The following is a 21,359-nucleotide window of genomic DNA, read 5'->3' on the forward strand; positions in this document are numbered from 1 at the left end:
TGGGTCAAGTCCATCAGAAAAAGGCTAGCCCAAATTAAGAGGTATTTTCAAGTAATAAGTGTTGGATCTTTATATCATGAATTTCTCAATAAAAACATAAATGAAACTCATGAACATATCTCCTAACATGGCATCAATTTCCTGTGTGCGGCATCTATCATCTCCAACGAACAGAGTGAACAGTGTTGTCTCATCTATCGCAAAGGCTCGTCGATGGCAACGTTTAGGCATACCTCTACTACACTGGACCCCCTCTTATAGCATCATCTCCATCAAAGGAGACCACCAAACTGACGGGAAACTGTTAGGTTGTAACCGGTGACCACTTTTAATGGAAAATCAACGACGGACAGATCACTTAAGTGACGGTTCGTGAACAGTCTTACATTCTCCCACTTGACCTATGCGCCTACTTAATATATATCATTGATTATTGATACATCTTCAAGAATGTTTTTCATAAATATAATATCCTTATACTCAAAAAAAGAAGATTAAATTACATGAATCGTGGCGGTCAGCCCTTTAGAGCAAGTATTACCTTCCACGTATTACAATGCAACTGTCTCATTTGAATGAGAACCTTATGTGGCACATTTCTTTATGAATGAACTTTCAAAATGTTCATTCAGGATCACCTTATATTGTCATTCTCTAAACTTTATGTAAACAACCAAACAAGAGAAAACACAAATGAACTTAATGGAGTTTTTCATTGACAAATTGCGTTACAAACATAAAGAGAATCTCAATTTACTTAATAGAACTGAGTCCCTTATAAACAACGGGTGGTAGACCTTTTGTCAACAGATCAGAGATCATTAATCTAGTATTCATGTGTTCCACAATCACCATGTTTGATTTGACATGTTATCGAATAGCTAAAAACTTTATGTCAATATGTTTACTATGACTTTCGTTCTTATTGTTCTTGGCCAAAAATATTGTGGAATTGTCACAATAAATCCTTATTGGCTTAAAAATTTTGTCAACAATTTCAAACCCTGAAATAAAACTCTTCAACCATATTGCCTGTAATGACGCTTCAAAACAAGCTACAAACTTTATTTTTTTGGTAGAAGTAGCAATCAAATATTGTTTTGCACATCTCCAAGAAATGGCCCCTCCAACTAATTAGAAGACGTATCCAAATGTTGACTTTCTCGAATCAAGACAACTAGTAAAATCAGACTCTGAATATCCAATCACTTCCAGATGATCAGTTCGTCTATACATAAGTTTGTAGTCCTTAGTCCCTTGAAGGTATCGCATAACTTTCTTTGCAGCTTTCCAATGGTCCAAACCAGGATTACTTTGATATATGCCTAACATTCTCACTGCAAATGTTATGTTAGGTCTCGTACAAACCTGAGCATACATTAAACTCCCAACTACATAAGCATATGGAATGTTTTTCATTTGTTAACTCTCTAAATTATTTCGTGGACCTTGTTCAAAACTTAATTTGTTACCTTTGACAATAGGTGCAACACCAGATAAGCAATTATTCATAAGATATCTCTCTAAAATTTTGTTGATATAGGTTTCTTGAGACAACCCTAATGTCCCTTGGGATTTGTCTCTGTCAATCTTTATGCCTATGACAAAAACAGCTTCGCCCATATCCTTCATATCAAATTTCATCGAAATAAATCATTTGACCTCATGAAGTAATCCTAAATCACTGTAAGCAAGTAGAATATCATCTACATATAGGACTACAAAAATTATTTTGCTCCCACTGACCTTATGGTATATACATTGATCAACGATTATCTTCGTAAAACTAAATGAAGAAATAACATTATGAAATTTTAAATACCACTGGCGGGAGCCTTATTTTAGTCCATATATAAATTTCTTAAGTCTACAAACCAAGTGATCATTCCCCTCTAAAATGAAATCTTCAGGTTGTTTCATGTAAACCTCTTCTTCTAGGTCTCCATTGAGGAAAATCGTTTTTACATCCATTTGATGTAACTCCATCTCAAAATAAGCTACTAATGCCATAATTATCCGAAGTGAATCCTTCTTTGAAATAGGAGATAAGGTATTGTGATAATCATTTTCTTCTTGTTGAGTCCTTTGGCTACAAGTCTTGCCTTATATCTTTCAATATTGCCTAAAGAGTTTCTTTTGGTTTTAAAATCCCATTTACAGCCAATGGCCTTCCCTCCTTTAGGTAATTCAACAAGATCCCAGATTTGGTTTTTAGTTATTGATTTTAACTCTTCCTTCATGGCATTATTCCATAATGTGGATTTATGTCTACTCATGTCCTGTAAAAACGTAATAGGATCATCTTCAGCAAAAATATTCATGTCAGGTTCTTAAAAGTACACTTCATATTCTGAAGAGATTGCAGGTTTCCTAACTCTTGAAGATATTCTTAATGGTACTTCAACATGTTTAGGTTGAGAATGTTGAGTAACCGGATCAATAGGAGTATCCTCATGATGAAATGGTTCTTCACCTAGTGGTTGTACTTGAATAATCGAATCCTGATGATTATGATTAACAACAACCAATCTATGCAAAGTTGTAGAAGCAAATGGAGGACGTGTATGCTCCTCAAAAACTAAGTTTTGAGATTGGCTACTCCCACTAATTTCATCATTCTCAAGGAACCTTGCTTTTTTAGATTCGACAATTCTTGTCTAACAAGATCGACAATAAAATTTGTATCCCATAGACTTTTCTGCATAGTTAACGAAATGTCCACTGACTATGCTAAAGTCTAACTTTATCTCATGTGGATCGTAGATCCAAACTTCAGTTGGAGAACCCCAAACATGTACATGTATTAAACTAGGTTTCCACCATTTTCATAACTCGAATGGCGTTATACGAACCACCTTGGTTGAAACCCTATTGAGTACATAAACTGCAGTTTTGAGAGCTTCACTCCACAAAGGCAACGGGAGATCGAAGCTAGTAATCATACTCCTCACCATGTCCATTAATGTTTAATTTTTTCTTTCAGCCACACCATTTTGAGACGGTAAGCCAGGCATTGTGTATTGTTGCACAATACCTTGTTCCTCAAGAAACCTTGCAACAAGACCAGGCAATTGTCCTCTTTCAATGTACCTTCCATAATATTCACCACCTCGATCTGACCTCACATTTTTTATTTGTTTGCCTAATTGTTTCTCTACTTCTGCTTTATAGACCTTAAAACTATCTAGTGATTCACTTATATCAAAAAGCAAATATATATATATATATATATATCATGTATCATGTATGGTCATCAATAAAGGTAAAGAAATACTCCTGACCATTGAAACATGCATCATAAGGACCTGAAATATCAGTGTGTATGATTTCTAAAACATCAGAAGTCCTTCTGGCTCTTTTCTTGTACTTGTTGGTTTGTTTTCCTTTAATGCAATCCACACATGTACTAAAATCAGTACAGTCAATAGCCTCAAGGACTTCGTCATTAACTAATCTTTTAATGATTTAATCTCTTATGCCACAACATGGAGGATTTCTCATTTATAACACTTCGATTAATGCCAACATTAACACCATGCATAGTAGTAAGACTACAATCAAATGTAGGGTTTAAAAGAAATTTTAACAATTCTTCATCCAAAATGTCATTTCCAATAAGAACATGGTCTTTATACAATTGAAGGGAATTGCCAAGGAAATTAAAACTGAATCCAAAAGGTGAAAGTCTGGAAACTGATATAAGGTTTCTATAAAAAGATGGAACATAGAAAGTCCTTTCAAGGTCTAAGACAAAGTCAGTATTTAGGACAAGTTTGAAAGTTCCAACTGCCTCCACATGTGAACCCATCTTGTTTCCTAAATAGATGGAGTATTCACTTGGCATCGATTTTCGTTGGTTCAAGAAACCATGCATGGTGGCAACATAGATTGTAGTACTAGAATCAATCCACCAAGTGTTATGAGAAGCATAAGTCATATTAGATTTAAAACACACTAAGGATATGAGATTACGATTATTTTCAAGTCAATGCATGAATTTGGGGCAGGTTTTCTTTATATGCCATTTCTTCTTGTAGAAGAAACATTTGACATTACCCTTAGATTCTTTATTAAGAGGCATTTTTCCCCTCCCTTTCTGAAAAGGTCTCTTGTCTCTTATCTCAAGTTGTCAAATGCACACTTTCGATCCTCTCCTGATTAGGCCTCCTTTCCTCTTGTACACACATAGTCAAAAGTTCATTAATTGACCATTTATCCGTATGTGTGTTATAAGAGGTTTTAAAGGGGACCAAAAATGACTCGAACAACTCAATCTTCTTCGATTTCAGTCTTGCGGCTATATCCTGCTTTTGCATGATGTGCTCACTGTTAGACTTAATGTCTAATAATAATAAAATAAACATCATAGAAATAGGTATTAAATCCTCCATAATTCTCCTTATCATGACAGTCATACATATATCATAAAATTGAAATAAGAAGAATAAAGAGAGTTCACCTTTCATCTTGAAGAATATAAATAAAACTTGAAGTGCACAAGATAACCTTTGATAATTCGTTTACAAGTGATAAGATTGCTCCCATTCAGCCAAACTGGGTGTGCAAATAGCATTTGCCTCACTTGTAAGACCATGGAGGAATTTATAGATTTCCAAAAGGGTGTGACACTAATGACTATTCATAAGGATACATCCTCTTATGAGAGATACATCCCCTCAAGAGAGATACATCTCCTTATTCCCAAGGGTTGTGTCCACTAAGTCAATGCACCCAATTAATGTACCTCTACAGGGGGATGTGTTGGCCATTATTCCCTATACTGAACATCCAATGATAAAACATCTAGAAATGGGCCCCACTCCTAGAAAATCATGGTAATTTTATTTCATAAATAAAATATTTGAAACTATAATTCCAATAAACTCCCACTTGGTTTCAAATCCATTTCAAATTCCGATTTTCGAAAAAACATGAAAAATCAATCTTGACACATAAAACCATACCATGACTATAGGCATTACCTTAAATACTTTAATATACATGTGTAGTTAACCCGGGCCTACACAATATATATCTTAGATATCCAAGGCTGGGGAATAAACCAAATCCATACTTGTTTAATTCGCAAGTTCAACGGTCTCCATTCATAGCATACTCGGACCTGAACTCAGGGTAAAGTTTTGTACCAATTCGAGTATTGGCCACTAAGGTAATTGTGCCTAATCAGTACCATACGCCTAAATAATTTAGACATTCAACCTTAACTTCATATTGAGACCCTTTTGTAGATACATACAAGTATATACCTAATAGAAAAGCTGGACATCAAGGTATCTCATCGTCCATAACATACTCAGTACCTGAGGAGCTCAGGGTGAAGCTCTATACCAGCATGAGTATTAGCCGTAAAAGAAACTGTGCATATGCAGTCCCATTGGCCTGGACAATTTAGAGACTCAACTGTCACTCCCTATTGAGACCCTCACATATACACGTATACACGTACAAGTGCATACCTAATAGAGAAGCTGAATCTCAAGGCATACACTGAGTACTCATATTATCACACAAAAACATATGTATTCTTTCAAAATGGTCATTCCATGGAATATAAATTTCGATGTCATGACATAGTATTATAAATCATTGAGACCACAATGCATACAAAACAATGTTCTCCCACTTGGTCTCATCAATTATAAACAAAACAAACCCATGTTCCCCACATGGAAAGTGAAATTGGTCTTAGTGGATCAGCTAAGTTGTCCAGAGAAGATATCTTATTAATAACAACTTCCTCCTTCCTCAGCATGTCTCGTATGTAGTGGTATGTCCTCTCGATATGTTTAGCCTTGGAGTGACACTTCGGATCTTTCGTGATAGCAATAGCAGATACGTTATCACAAAAGAGAAGAATAGGTCGCTTCATACAGTCTACCACTAGAAGACTTCGCAAGAATTTGCAAAGATAGACAACCTCCCTTGTAGCTAAGTTCATAGCCACATATTCTGGCTCCATGGGTGATTGCGCGACACAGTCTTACTTCTTGCTTTTCCAAGAAATAGCACATTTGCAAAACATAAAGATAAAACTGGAAGTAGACTTGCGGGTATCAATACATCCTTGATAATCTAAGTCGGAATAACCAATCAATTCCAATTTGTCCGCCTAATAAGTCAAAGCATATGACTTTGTTCGTTTTAGATAGCGCATTACCCATTCAACCCCTTCCCAGTAAGTGAAACCTGGATTAGCCTAAAACCGGCTAAAAACCCTAATAGCATAAACAAGACCAGGTCTTGTACATATAAGAGCACACATAAAACTCTCCACAGCAGAAGCGAATGGATACTTAGATTTGTCCAACTTATTTTTTAGGCAAGAAGGACAATCTACCTGACTCATCTTTTTAGTGCTATCATAAGGTACTTTACCATGTATATAGTTGGATATGTGAAACCAATCCAGAAGAGTGTCAATATACTTCTCTTTAGACAAACTCAATTTTCGCAAAGCTCTATCCCATAGAATTTTAATGCCAATAATATAAGAAGCTTCCCCAAGGTCTTTTATATCAAATGTCTGAAACGACAATGTCTTTATACCTTGGAGTAACTGAATATCATTCCCGGCTAATAAAATATCATTTACGTATAAAGTAAGAAAGGCAATGCGATCTCCCATTGTTTTGATATAAACACAGTGATCTTCTGGATTCTGAGCAAAACCATACGCTGTAATTGCTTCATTGAACTTGATATTCCATAGTCTTGAGGGTTGTTTCAAATCGTAAATAAACTTGTCCAACATACGCACCTTTACTTCAGTTCCAGGTCTAACAGGTTGTTCCATATAAATCTCCTCATCCAAATTTTCATTTAAAAAATGGTTTTAACATCCATTAGGAACAACTCATAGTCATAATATGCAACTAATGCCAGGAGAGCTCAAATAAACTATATTCGTGCAACAGAAGAGAATGTTTCATCATAATCAATCCCGTATTGTTGAGTAAAATCTTTGGCAACAAGACGAGCTTTAAATCTTTCAACTTTACCTTCAACATTTCTCTTCCTTGTAAAAATCCACTTGCACTTAATGGGCTTAACCGATGTAGGAGGATCTACAAGTTTCCAAACTTTAATTTTATACATAGAGTCCATTTCTTCTTCCATTGCCGAAATCCACATTAAGGAGTGTTTGCTCGTAAGTATCAGGATCAGTAACGTTTTCATTCGACTTTATTTTTTCATAAGTTTCTCTAGCACAGGTATAAAAATCTGAAAATGATAGGAGTTGACTAGGTTTTTTTTCTCTAGTTCCTCTTTGAATATCCGTTTGGGTGGAATTCTCTATATTAGAAGAAGATTCAGAAGAAGACATTTCAACATATTCTTCCAAGTGAGACTTCATACCTAAATCTTCATCACAATCAAATTTATCCTCAATGAAGTTTACATGTCTACTTTCAATAATCACCTCCTCCTTGGGATCATATAACTTATATCCTTTCGAATATTTAGAGTACCCAACGAATAAACATTTTCGAGTCTTAGTCTTCAATTTGTCCTTAGGATCAAGATTTAAAACATGAGCAACACATCCCCATACTTTAAAATGGTTAAGACTAGGAGTTTTGCCTGACCATACCTCATAAGGTGTTTTCTCAACTGACTTTGAAGGCACTCTATTTGAGATATAGGTAGCTATCAATAGTGTTTTGCCCCAAAAAGATACTGGCAAATTTGCAAGTACCATTATAGATCTTACCATCTCTAGTAAGGTTTGATTCTCCTTTCAACAATATCGTTCTATTCAGGTGTATAAGGCATGCTAAACAATACTCTCCACCTCTGTCGATGTGCAATGTTTTGATCTTCCTTCCTGTGGTATTTTTTACCTCAAATTTGAAGGTTTTGAAATAATTTAAGGCCTTATTTTTCCTATGCAGTAAATATACTCTTCCATATCTTGAAAAATCATCTATAAATGTGATAAAATACGAATGACCATTACGAGTATTCACATTCATAGGTCCACATATATCAGAATGAATAATATTCAAAACTTGAGAACTTCTTATGCCTTTGGATGGAAAGGATATCTTTGTCATTTTCCCATATATACAACACTCACAAAAAGGAAAATCATTATGTGAAAAATTTTTCAATAATCCTTGTGTCACAAGTCTTGTAATTTTATCCTTGTTTATATGCCCTAGTCATAAATGTTACAAATACAATTTATTTTCCTTAATATTCGAAGAAGTAGAAATATTGAACACCATATTCCTACTAAGTCGCAATTGATATAGATCATAAGTTCGAAAACCTCTCAAAACAACTTTATCATCTTGTAACATAAGAAACTTTCCACGGAGGCCCGAGAACGGATATCGAAGAGCGTCGCTCTCCACAAAATGTTGCCATATTAGAGAGGGGAGCTCTGATACCACATGTTGGATCTTTATAACATGAATTTCTCAATAAAAACATAAATGAAACTCGTGAACATACCTCCTGACATTGCGTCAATTTCCGACATGCGCCATCTATCGTCTCTAACGAACTGAGTGAACGACGTTGTCTATTCTATCACAGAGGTTCATCAAAGGCAATGTTCAAGTATACATCTATTAGACCATACCCTCTCTTATAGCCTCATCTTTATCAAAGGAGACCACCAAACCGATGAAAAACTGTAAGGTTGTAACCAGCGACCACCTTTAACAGAAAACCAACAACGGACGGGTTTGTGAACCGTCTTACACATTTTCAAGTAATAAGCACAATTTTTTTAAAGATAAATAAGGGAAACACTGCTTATGATCATCTCTCTACAACTACACCAAACTTTAAATAGACAGAAGCTGATATGGAAGAATTTACAGCAGGGATTCTGAAACCAAGAATTGATAATTGAAGAAAACAATGTTGCCTGCTAACATTGCAATCGCAAAAGTTACAGACGCCATGGGCAAATAATATATAGTGAGTCAACAATAATGGGCGTTAGAGCAAAAGACACAATAACAAATGAGAAAGAAAGTCACCTCCTTATCTGGAGCATATTCTTCTAAGTTGCAATCAGTCTCTTCTGATTCAGTGGAAGCTCTCACTACTGAAAGCCCTTCCAATATCTTCGAGACGATAGAAGTGTACAACTGCTTGCAGAAATCATAGACTGAGAAGCAAAGGCCATTGAAGGACCCAAAAGGAGACAGATTAGTGAAAGAGAGGGTGTGGATGGTTCCAACAGTATCGAGTCACTTGGTCATTTTGGTTATTTTCCTCGGTGCCAATTTTTTTTTTTTTTGGTTGGGGGAGGTACTGTGTGGTCGGCTTTTGAATGAATTTTTTGCCCCTTAACGTGGCACGCTAGCAACTAGTGATGTGGCAACCACAATCATTTCTCGTCCAACGAGAATATTGTGCACAAAAACGTGGCACCAGTTGCCGCTAGCAACTAGTGATGTGGCAACCACAATCTATCCTAATTGGATGTTGGGACCTCACTTTATCACCATTTCTCGTCCGACGAAAATATTGTGTACAAAGGTAAAAATTATTATTGAGTACTACATTTAACAAACAAAACTCTTGTCCTCTTTTGCTTCACGTGTCCTCATAAACCCAACACAACTTTGAGAATTTTTAAATCAACACATTAAAAAATAAAATAAAGAGCAAACCAATGTAATAAAATCAAATTTGATCACCAATCAGGTGAGAAGCTTTGTAAAAAAAATAAAAATAAATAAAAGCTTAAATTTGCCTTCAAATGTTGAGACAATGGGACCCAAACGAAATTGGGTACCCAAGGTCACTCGATCTTCAAGCAAATAGTGTATTCTCTACGACAGGTTATATACTAAATTAATAGCTTGTGGGACATGAATCGTGCACATCGAACTCTAAATTTTATGTTTATGTCATTTTGGAGATTCTTATGTAAGACTTGGGTTTGAGGATTTATATATAGATAATTTCATCATTCAACCTCATATGTAAACTTGGAAATTCAATGAAAAATCAAAATCTTATATAAAGTAGTAACCATTGGTTTAAGGAACATTCTTTAATTATTAGCCAATGACATGTTGATGAAAGATTTTGTTAATTTTTAACCCAATCTAAATTTAGTTGACATATGTTGGAACTAAGTATGGTTGTGTGTCTCACCTTGTTGTTGTGCCCTCGACGCCAAACCGTTCATAATTATATTATCGATTTATACAATTTTAAAATCTATTTTATGTCATTAATAAAATACTATATTTATTTATTATATTAATTATTGTTAATACTATATTAAATTAGTGATTTAAAAGTGATAATTAAAATATTGTTGAAGTGAGAATTCGATTAAGTATCTAGACATTATAAAAGTATATATTTTTGTTTGAGTATTCTATTTGTTATAATTAATTAAATTAATTTTTTAGTAATTATATTATTAATTCATATACATTCAAATATATTTAATGTTATTAATAAATACTTTATATTTTTTATTAATTATATTCATTATTGTTAATACTATATTAAATTAGTGATTTAAGAGTGATAATTAATACAGTAAGAATTTGATCAAATATCTAGACATTATAAAAATATACATTTTTGTTTAAGTATTATATTTTGTATAATTAAATAAATTATTATTTAATGTTAACTCATAATTACTATATTAATTTAGGCTAAACTATAATCTATCTTAATTAATTAATAAAATATCCTATATAATTATTTATGACATTAATATACTTTAATATTATATTAATATATTTTAAAAGTCATGATGTTTATTATAAAAGTCATGATGTTTGTTTAGGTATATGATTAATTTAGGTATATTATAAAAAGTAATTCTTTCTCTTATTTACACTACAGTTTTTCATTTGGGTTATTTCCGGTATAATATGCTTCCCATTTCAGTTTCACTTTCACTTTTATCGCTTCGCTTATACAGGTAATTTTGAGTCGAAGCTTAATGTAAAGGGTTTACCATATATATTGCATTTAGGGCTTCTCCCTCGGAGCTACCCTGTGCTCGTAGTACACTTCCACCGGTGATCTCTATCCCTCGAGAGGATTCCTGCGTGCTATTTCGGGTAAACAGTCTACTTAGTTTTTTAACTTTCTTGGTTGCGTATCATCTTGTTGGTGGTAATTTTTCGACGTATGCTTTTTTCTTTTCCTCTTTTTCATCTCTGATAATTATACAAGATAGTTTTTTCCTGTTAGGTGTATTTTGGTCTTTAATGGGTGTTCTTCGAATTTTTTTGCTTATAGTTTTAGCCCCCGCTTGGAAAGTACTACGTTTCTGGTGTGTTTCCGTACATAGTTGAATCTCGTTTATTTGTTGGTTTATTTTTGCCTTGTGTTTAGGTTTACGATTTGTAGAGTATGGGCGCGCTTACTTATTTTTTATTTTGGTCACTAATAGGTTTAGTCGTCTTTTAGAAAATATTTCGTTTCTGCTATGTTTTGCTTCAGTGTTGAATCACGTTTTTTGTTTGTTTGATTTAGCTGTGTGCTTTGGTTTTTTATTTGTAGAGTATGGGCGCGGCCGCTTATTTTAGATTCTGAACGGTTATAGTTTTACCCGTCGATTGGACACTACGTTTTTTATTTGCTTCAGAGTTGAATCTCGTTTATTTGTTTGCTTCTTTTGCCCGTATGCTTAGCTTCTCAATTTGTATGGATGGACATGGTCTCTTATTTTTGAGTGTCATTGTTAATCCTGTCAGATGATAATGAGGTGAAGAAATCTTGTTTTGGATCTTAAATCTAAGAGTAGTTGCACGGCGTTGCTTATACAATAGATTATGAATAACCCATTTATTTGACTATTTGATATCTATTATATATACTCAAGTATAGCTGTTTTATATTTAGGTATGTCAAAATATATTATCATTTCAAGGTTTTATTTGATTTAACTGGATTGGAGAAGATGCAATTGAGGATTGTGATGGTCTGTCAAAATGTATTATCTAGCTGAAGATTTTCGTACACATGAATTTGGCTATTGCCGTTTATTCTGAAGTGTTTACTGTCTTTCTTATTGTCAGCTCTTGTAATCTGTGTTATCTTTAATAATTGGTATTCTTGTTATTGTGAGTATTTGGCCATAAGATTAGACTCTGGGTTTACAAATCCACCCTCTTGTTCAGGAAAGATGGTTGAGTATGTCTGATTGTTAGATCTTCTATATTCATGGGGGTCTTCTTGTTAGTCTTTCTGTTTGTTGTATTGAAGTCAAATATTGTTGTAAAATAGTCATGTTTTAGTTTAAAATAGTGTGGTTCACATTTAATTTTTTTGTCAGTGGAGAATATTTGAAATTTTCTTATTCTCCTTTTTTCTCTTTGGCCCTTTAAATGCTCTCATGTTTCTTTTTGTAAGTCTGGTCATTTCATAAGTAAGCTTCTAACTGTGTGCTGATTTAGTTAATTGTGCAATTCTAAATTGAAGGGATGAACTTTGCAGTTTTTAACTTTGCCTTCCAAGTCTATGCTGGTGATTAGGCTGGAGTTATTATCTTGATATTGCTATTTTTGAACAGAAGTGTAAAATGCAAAGGCTAATGCAAGTGTGCTGTGCAGGCCTTATTATCATATGCAATCTCTTTTCTAAATATTCATCCTATTGCAATTGTTGTTCTTGCTCTGCTGAAGTCTTTCAGCATCAGTTGAAGGGCATAACTGAAACTTGTGTACCTTCTGTAGCCAATATATGTAGTCATTTCTGTTGGGAGAATTATATTTTAATCTTCTAAAATTTTTCAATTTACTATCTATTTTTTTAGCTTTAAACTTTCATATGTATTGTTACTCTTGAAATACAATTTGGCCATAAATTGAAGGTCTATTTCTATGCTGTTATATATCATTAATATGCTCAGTTACCGTTTTACCATGGGTGTATTGATATACCAAGAAAGTTTTTTGAAGGAATATACTATTTTTATTAAGATACTAACCGTAGGCTGATATTTTGTCAATTGTGTAATTTTAAATTGAGGGAATCGTATGCCAGCAAGTAGGCTGGAAGTGTGATCATGATAATGCTTTTTCTAAGCAGAAGTGTATAATACAAAAGGCTAATGTTATCGTATTGTTCTGGCCTTTTTATCATATGAAATCTATTTTCTATATATCCATCCTATAGCAATTGTGTTGGTCTTGCTCTATTGCAGGCTTTCATGACTTGGTTTATTAATGGTAAGAGTTATTGCATGAAAATTTGAAATAGTGACTTTAGTTACTAATTTTTATCTTTGTGAGTTAACCAAAAAAATCTCTTTTTGTCTTTATGATATCACTTCAAGCTAATTCTTCAGTGATGCCTATATCACTTATGGCTTGCTATCATTGATTTCTATATTAATTTACTTCAGTAAACTTTATTGTTTATGGTAGTTTTAGTTATTTTATTTTTTTGAAAATAATGGTAATTTTATTCACTATAGACTCTTTTATTTTTGTTCTAGAGTTATGATTTGTTAGAGGTGTTGATTTTCTTCTTTTAATATTCTTCTATTTTGCTTCTGTGTATAGTAGCACTTTTGAGTGATGCCAAATGTATTCTATTATGCGCTAGATGTAGTCTTAAGTTATTTCTTTACTCATTGAAATTTATTTCCATTTATTATTTTTAGTTAAATTGCTTTTTCTTTGGTTCATTGTGTGTTTCTTAATTTATTTGGTTTGTTGAATTACTAGATTTTAAGGATTTTGCTTGGGTCTGATTTGAGTTTGACAGCATAATGGTTTTCTTTTTATCCTTTTGTGGATTAATAACACTGATTTTGCTTTGCTTTTATAGTTAATTTTTGTTATTTATAATAATTTAATTTACAAAGGTTTTCAGCTTTTTACTCCCTCTCAGAGTTAGAACTGTATGATTTTTTTATCCTTGCTTTTGTCAATTTGACGTCTCTTTTGTTTTCTGTTTGTTCCATTTTCTTCCCTTAGTGCAGACGTTCCCTATATCCTAAACCTGAATGCCTGTATTTTGTAGGATGAATGTCCAACATCTGTTACTAACTTGGAGTGGCTTGGAAGAAATCTGCTATTGCACCTTCCTAAGTGTGACCGAAAGCTAGGAATGTTTTCTTTAACCTTTCATTATTTGCTTTTTTATAGGTTTCAAGGGTCCTCTAAACCCTAGACTCTAAACTCTTCAATAGACAAAACAGGCATAGAAAAGACTAAAAAAGATAATAAAGATATACTAACAAAAAAGATTTAGGGGCCTAAACCCTACCTCAAACGCTGAAGAAATCTGCTATGGCTCCCTCCCTCTTCCAAAAGATAGACGAAAAAGCTAGGTATGTTTCCCTTACCTTTCTCTATCTGAGTTTTTATGGGTTTTAAGTGTTTCGAGTGTTCCTTAACCACCAAACCTTAATCCAAATAGACATAGAAGAGATTAACAATTAGAAAGTCTATCCAATATAAAAAAAGACCAAATAGAAAGACTAAGCAAAACATTCCCCCCATCAAACTGAAAGGTTGCAGGGTTTTAGGGAGCCTGTGAAACCCTTGAAAACTATAGGTTTGGGGTTTCAATTGTTTGAAGGTTTAGGGTTTCAATTAGTTTGAAGTTTTAGGGTTCCTATGGTTTGAGGGTTTTGGGGTTTAGACCAGTCCAGATTTGCAGCAATTGACTATAATATGCACACTAACAAAAATTCAAGATAGACCTTTCTTGATTGGCTTGTCTTTCAATTCATGATTATGGTTTATTTGAGTTATTTTATTTTATTATGATAAAATAGAAACAATATCATTGTTATGCATTTAAAGAAGTAAATAGTATTCTTGTAAATAACATAATTTGAAAAAAGAACAAAATGTTGGTTGCAAATGAAGTCCAGCCTCCTTTCCAGAATGTAACTTCACATTAGTCACTTTACACTTACAGTATAAATGTAAGCATTATTTCTCCCCTTTGTATTTAATGTGTGCTTATGCATAGTTGAAAAATGCATACTGTGATTTGAATGATGGTTTATAACTCAAGTGGAACCATTTTAAGTAGGTAGTATAAAGAAGATCATTTCAAATATCTGAAGAAAACATTGGCCTTATTGTTGTAACATGATATAAGCATTAGCATTTTTAGAGTTAATTAGTTACATATCATTGAAACTAAAATGTTATTTATGCAGTTCTTACTTTCAAATTCTGCATATTTGCACCTATATATAATCCAAATTACTTATATACCCTTTAAATATAGAAAGTCACCTACCTACCTTGGCCATAGTTATAAATTAATACTTTCATTTCTTTGTTATATCACCAAAATTACGTCATAATCCTGCCTTTAATATTTTTAATTAACATTAAGTTTAACATATGAAAAGACAGATACCCATATAAAATAAATTGGTCCCTTCTTCTTGTACAAGCTTATATTGAACAATTTATAATCTAATAAAGTTAATTGACTAAATATAATATATAGGGTTATGTGTCCATGAGGGCACTGAATGGTATTGGCTTGTGGCTAAACCCATGCTCTCAACGCTGTGTTCTTGCCTTTGTTCTCTTTTCTTTGCTCCCTATTGTAAGAGTGTAAACTGTATATAAACGGAATGGAATAAGCTATTCTATATTCCATTTTCATTTTTATTTTATCAATTTATTGAACGGTAGAATGGGTACTCAAATAAGTAAATAAAACAAAAATAAATTAACTTTAAATTTTATAAAAATATAATCATGTCATCATATGTATTGAAGCCAGAGAACAATACCATTTTAGTGTATAATGAACTTCTTGAAAGTATCACAAAGCCCTTAGCAAAAGACAGTTGAATCATGTTTTATTTTAAATATACTCAAATAAATTTTATTGAATTACTTTTATAAATAATGAGATATCGATTAATCAATTAATCGGGTAGGGAATAATCCTTACTAGTAAATTGGTTAATGAGAAAGTTATCTGAATGTGTAAGTCAATAAGAATTTTTATTGTGCTTTTAATACATTTAATAAGCAATGAATGGAAAATCAGGTGACAGGGTAAAACTTACAACCCTACCTCCCAGAGAACAGTCAGGAAAAAGATCTTTGAGCTTCACTTGTGTTGAGCCTCTTTAAACTTCCCCCTGCATGAATCTTCTTCCATCTAGATGATCAGCGGTAATAGCCAGTTTCTCTCGGTTTTTCGCTGATAAACAGACAACTCTCTAACTGTTGTTGCCCCCCAAATTGTTTATCTTTACCACAATCTGGGTAAGATCCTCAGTGAAGTCCCTGCTTTTTTTTCTTTCACGTTATTCTCCTTGAAAGGACTTGTGGTAGCAGTTCTAACATGGTTTCAGCATTGAGTACCTTTTTCATTTTTTGCTTCTGTCATGATTCCTTGCTCTGAAGTCTTTCAGTTGAGTGAGATTCTGGGTAATGATAAGTTGGGCTTGTAAGCTCTCTCATCCTTTCTTCCTAATGAAATGCTCACTGTTTTTCAGTGGGACAAAAAAAATACATGCTGTTAATTATAGTTGGTATGCCAAACTCTTCATACTGGACATGCATGATTTGAGAAAGAGCCTGTCTAAACAGGTGCTTTGTTAATCTATATCACTTGTCTATATTATGATTTTATTCCTTATTTTCTACATTGCAAGGTACTTTTTACTCTGTTTGTTCAAGTGTTCTCAAGTAAACCGAAACTAAGGGATGCCTCAATGAGCAGAGTGAATTGATCAACTAGAAGGATGCTTAGTCAATCTCAACAAGAACTTGATAGGTGGCACCAATTTTTCCGTAAGGACTGATGATAAAGTAGGCAATTGGCATTAACGTCTCTTCGGCAACACCCAGAGCGGTCCCCCCCCCCCTCCCCCCGTCTTTTAATTGGGGAATATGGTGATAGCTTGTATTCATGAAATAGTAGTACGAAATACATGTTACAAAAAGACATAGTCTGTACTTTACAAAGGGAGTCTCCAATGGCAAAGCGCCCTTATGAAACTCCATCTTTGACTAGATGGAAGGAATCTGCTTATAATCAATACTCTGTGAGGCAGTGATGTCTGAAATTTCATCAAATATGTATCTGAATCTCCAGGGATGCACTGATTTTTAGATATTCAAGAGATGGCATTTCTAAGTCACCTTCTAGCATTGTAGGACCTTTGGGCAGAAAGTGGTGTAAATGTCACAGAATTCTCCTTCATCCAGAGAAGAGTCGACCTATTGTTTGCTTAAATAAGTTTCTCTAAGTGATTGCTGTCTACGAATAATTGATGTAGGTTTTCCTTGGCAAGCCCTGCTAAAGCGTCCTAATCTCTGTTTCATTTGAATCCGTACTGTGTATGGGACCATTGAACTTCCTGTCGGGATAGAGTTGCTATTTTCAACTTCTCTGGTCCCAGATTGCATTTGAAGATTTAATGGAAACAGAGCTCGAGTCATTAGCAGTAGGAACTACTTTCTCAAGGTTAGAGGCCTTGATGGGGAAATATTTCAGAGGTTTCTTCACTTCTTTAGTACTGCATGAGGATGATTATAATTTCTCTGTTTTTTTAAATTTTATGTAGTTAATAAGTCTGCCACCATTAATAAATATGCACTAATCAGATCATAAACAACTATTATTCAGTTAAATCCAGCATGATAAGTGCATTTCTGTACTAGATCATTGATAAATATCTTACTATATATGGACTAAATTGTCAGTAAGTAACTGAGATTAGGATTCAATTGAATAACTGTACAGTTCTGTCAATCGACGGGGCCCATTGTGAAGAGGACAAAACAAGTAAAAGATGTATCCCATAAAAAAGAGAGGTCAGGCAGCCAACTTTGTTATATGATCTTACTGGCAGCTGTTGGGTTTTTATCATCTCACCACACTACCGGAACTTTTGAGTGACTGTGCACTGCACTGCTGCATGGATTCATGCAGTTTTTAATTCTATATTGAGGAAGTATGCTATCCTGTTGAAGTGTGTTTGAGCTGAATGTTCTTTTAATAATTGATGTATCTGATTTCCTCTGTGCTATTGTATACCGAGTTTTTTTTTTTATAAAGAAAACAAGTGGAATAAAATTCCGGTATAGGGGGATACATGAGAACAAGATTTTGATGAGATTGATCTTCTTTTGTTTATGAAGACCTAACAATTTACTGACCTAAAAATAAATTTCCATATGACTTGTTTTGAGCAAACCAAGTTGGCATCTGCATGAATTTTTGTTCATCTCGGCTTCCATTAATTCTACTTCACTGAAGGGTCTCAAATAGGATAAGTGAGTTTCTCCGGCATGGTCCCAAACACCACCTCCTTCACCGTTCAGACCTGGATTTCCTTTGGAATTGACACCAAAATCCAGTTTAGGGTAAAGAAACAAATAATAGAGATTTAAAATGTGAGCTCTGTTTTGGGTAAAGAATTTGTGAAGGATTAGATCATGTTTTTGTATTAGGAAAGGAATTGGATCACTTACTTAGGTGTCTGGAGTCAATTCTTGGCTTTTGTTCAAGTTATAACAGCAAAGATTTTTTTATTTTTTTAAATTTTTTTGACAGCTATTTTTTGAATTCTCACCACCATGACTGGCAAGGCAAAGCCCAAGAAGCACACAGCCAAAGAAATAGCTTCAAAGATAGATGCGGCCACTACCAACAGAGGCGGTGGTAAGGCAGGCCAATCTGATCGTACTGGGATAGTCAAGGGGGGCCATGCGAAGTATGAATGTCCACACTGCAAGATAACAGCTCCTGATATCAAATCCATGGAGATACATCATGAGGCTAAGCATCCTAAAGTTCCATTTGATGATTCAAAGCTTTCCAACTTGCATGCTACTCATGCTGTTGAGTGCTCCAAGGGTAAACCAGGGGTCCGTGGTAGTTTCAAAAAGTAGTTAAAATATCTGGTTACTGAGGGAAAGGTATGAATGCATGATATCTAGTTTTCTGATTTTGTTTATGCCAACATATCTCCTGTCTATAAAACCCTAATACCTAGCTCAATGTGTTGCCTCCCTGTATCGTTTGGATTTGTCTGTCCTGTTGTGTTAGATAGTTGAGTTTAAAACAGTGGGATGAATTCTTACATAGTGTTTGGGAGTCTTTAAGCCATTGAAGTTAAAGTGATGGTCTTCTCTCTTCTCTTTTAGATTTGTAATTGTGATGCTTATTCAACTAGATTTTAATTTTTACTTGATGGACATGGTGAGTGGGGGGTATAAGTAGTTCTTTTTGTTTTGTAGTTTTTGTTTTCTTGTCTTCTGACATCTTGTTTGTTAGACCGTTCAATGGGATTCATTATACTGGTCTAAACCAATCCAATGGTCGCTTGAGAGGATGAGAAGAAATAGAAAAACCGTCAAGCTAAGTGCAATTATAGTAGATGGAATGGTAGGAACAAATTCACATGGTCGTGCTTTAGGTTTAAGACATTAAACACAGGAGGCATCATCTAGATGAAGCAATTCCATGATACTTGCATCAAAGAGATACCAGTCATGATGATTTAGTTTTCTTTTATACTTTTTTATTTTTATTCTTTTGGGATGTTGATTTTGCACACACACGCTCACAGCTTTTAACCCTCTGGTAACACTTGAGCCCTAGACCTTATTCTAAAAACTTCCATGTGACGATTGAGCCAAAGGCTCGAGCCACCGTTGTATTTTATACTGAAAATACCAAAAACTTGCGACCCTGCATTTCGCACTTGTCTTTGACTGACTCCATTGTGTTTAGGTAACTCTTTTACTAATGTCATTTTATTATTAATGATGCTTTTACCTGTTTGACTGTGTTCTATTGTTATATCCTACAACTGTTTTATCGATGGAAACCCTCTTGGGAGTTGGGTATCAATAGAGGTAACTTTTGAGGAGGCACTCATCTTTTAGCCTCACCTCATTTTTGTCTGTCGTCTTCATTTTCTTGAACTCCAATTTCATTTTGACCCTAGTTGTTGCTTTTGGCTGGGATTGCCCGTGTTGCCGTTTTGTTTATTACTTCCGCCCATTTAGCGTGTCAGTGTTAACGATAGAGCTGATTGATTTGAGTCTTATTTTCCTGAACTGCCGATTATGTAATTTTTTATTAGGTATTTTTTCTCTGCTTGATGTCTTTGGTAAGAGAAACCACTCATGGGCTTTAGGTCTGTAACATTAGGTCCTCTACTGTGTATCGATTATTTATTCCAAGTCAATATAAGCTTATAGTAGGATTGATTAATGAAGCATGGAGTAAGAGCCTAAGAACCTAAGCTCAGGTGGGCATCAGTATCACGGAGAACATAACTTCGATAATCGTCCACACCGAATCCGGGCTCTTTAAGATGTGAATATCTTGTTTCTTTCAGGGGTAATGCTGATCCCTTTTTCTTCAGCCAACACTATTGCTGTGTAGTATGTGTCCAAAATGCTCTTGTCATTATCTTCGTTTACCGTTGAGAGAACAGCTTCTTGCTTTGATACGTAGAAAGAAGTCTGGTATGATGCGGAATATCAGAAGCTATTAATCTTCTGGTCTACTCAGGGCTAGGCGAATCGGCAAACGAAGTTTACGCAACATTTTGCCTTCGCTGTTAATGGCTTCACGTCGAGTACTCGACTTACCAGTGTAAACTGTTGAAGACGTAGTACCGCTTTGACAGAGTTCCAATCGTGTTGCCCAAGCCCCCGACCATCGTTGTGCTGCGATAAGCGGCGTGTTTTTGGAGAGAACAAAAACCTAATTGTAATGTTTAGATGTGACGAATTTCAACGTGAAGAAAAAACAGTTATCCACCTTTAAAAACAGATACGAAAAGGTGCTCCGGTTGTCAGTGATCGGATTGCGGCCACAATATCGGGCCATTTACAAGAATCTTTCGTCTTCTCCGTATTTCGAAAGCTGCAGATTGGATTCATCATCTTATACCTTTAGAAGACTAGATAGTGCACAAGAGACAAGAAAATCGATTCGTGCATCTCACGAACGACGGGAAACCATTTTTAGATTCCTCTGCAAACTTCAGATAGATGCTTACAAAAACTAAACTTCCACCTAATTCACTCACATTTTTTCCATAGTCGCTCGACTTTGGCTTACCTCCCACCAGTGTATCTGATAGCTAATTTTTACAGTTTCTCTGCACTTATGGGTATCAAATTGAAAATTTTTATTACCTATCACCCCCAAACTAATTGTCAAAACGAAGTTGTTAATCTGAGCTTGGAAAACCTCTTTTCCCTGCTTCATAGGAGACCACCATGGCACTTAGGATTTGATTTTCCCAACAACACAATTTGCGTACATCAACTCGGTCAATAGGTATGCAGGAGCCTAGTTCAGGTTGTGTACCTAGGAAACTTTTATATCTCATGAACGTGTTACCTCATGTTAGGGTTTGAAATCGCTAAAAGAAT

The 21,359-nt window shown here is 34.5% G+C and overlaps 1 protein-coding gene across 2 annotated transcripts; it reads left to right on the forward strand.

The window, feature by feature from the left end:
• Positions 1-10,970: 10,970 nt before the first annotated feature.
• LOC137948627 (protein METHYLENE BLUE SENSITIVITY 1) lies at positions 10,971-19,162 on the forward strand. Of its 2 annotated transcripts, XM_068794734.1 has the most exons (3): positions 10,977-11,075; positions 13,990-14,299; positions 18,517-19,162. In XM_068794734.1, exon 3 carries the CDS (start codon positions 18,540-18,542, stop codon positions 18,852-18,854), a length of 315 nt encoding a protein of 104 aa, XP_068650835.1. In that variant the 5' UTR covers positions 10,977-11,075; positions 13,990-14,299; positions 18,517-18,539; the 3' UTR covers positions 18,855-19,162. The 2 variants fall into 2 exon arrangements, with proteins under 2 accessions (XP_068650834.1, XP_068650835.1); XM_068794733.1 differs by lacking the exon at positions 13,990-14,299 and having other exon boundaries at positions 10,971-11,075.
• The last annotated feature ends 2,197 nt before the right edge of the window (positions 19,163-21,359 follow it).

This window comes from Aristolochia californica, unplaced genomic scaffold (genome assembly GCF_029961685.1).
Source record: "Aristolochia californica isolate CCGP_79_NKW_82.1479 unplaced genomic scaffold, dmAriCali1.0.hap1 SCAF_13, whole genome shotgun sequence".
NCBI classification, from domain to species: Eukaryota; Viridiplantae; Streptophyta; class Magnoliopsida; order Piperales; family Aristolochiaceae; genus Aristolochia; species Aristolochia californica.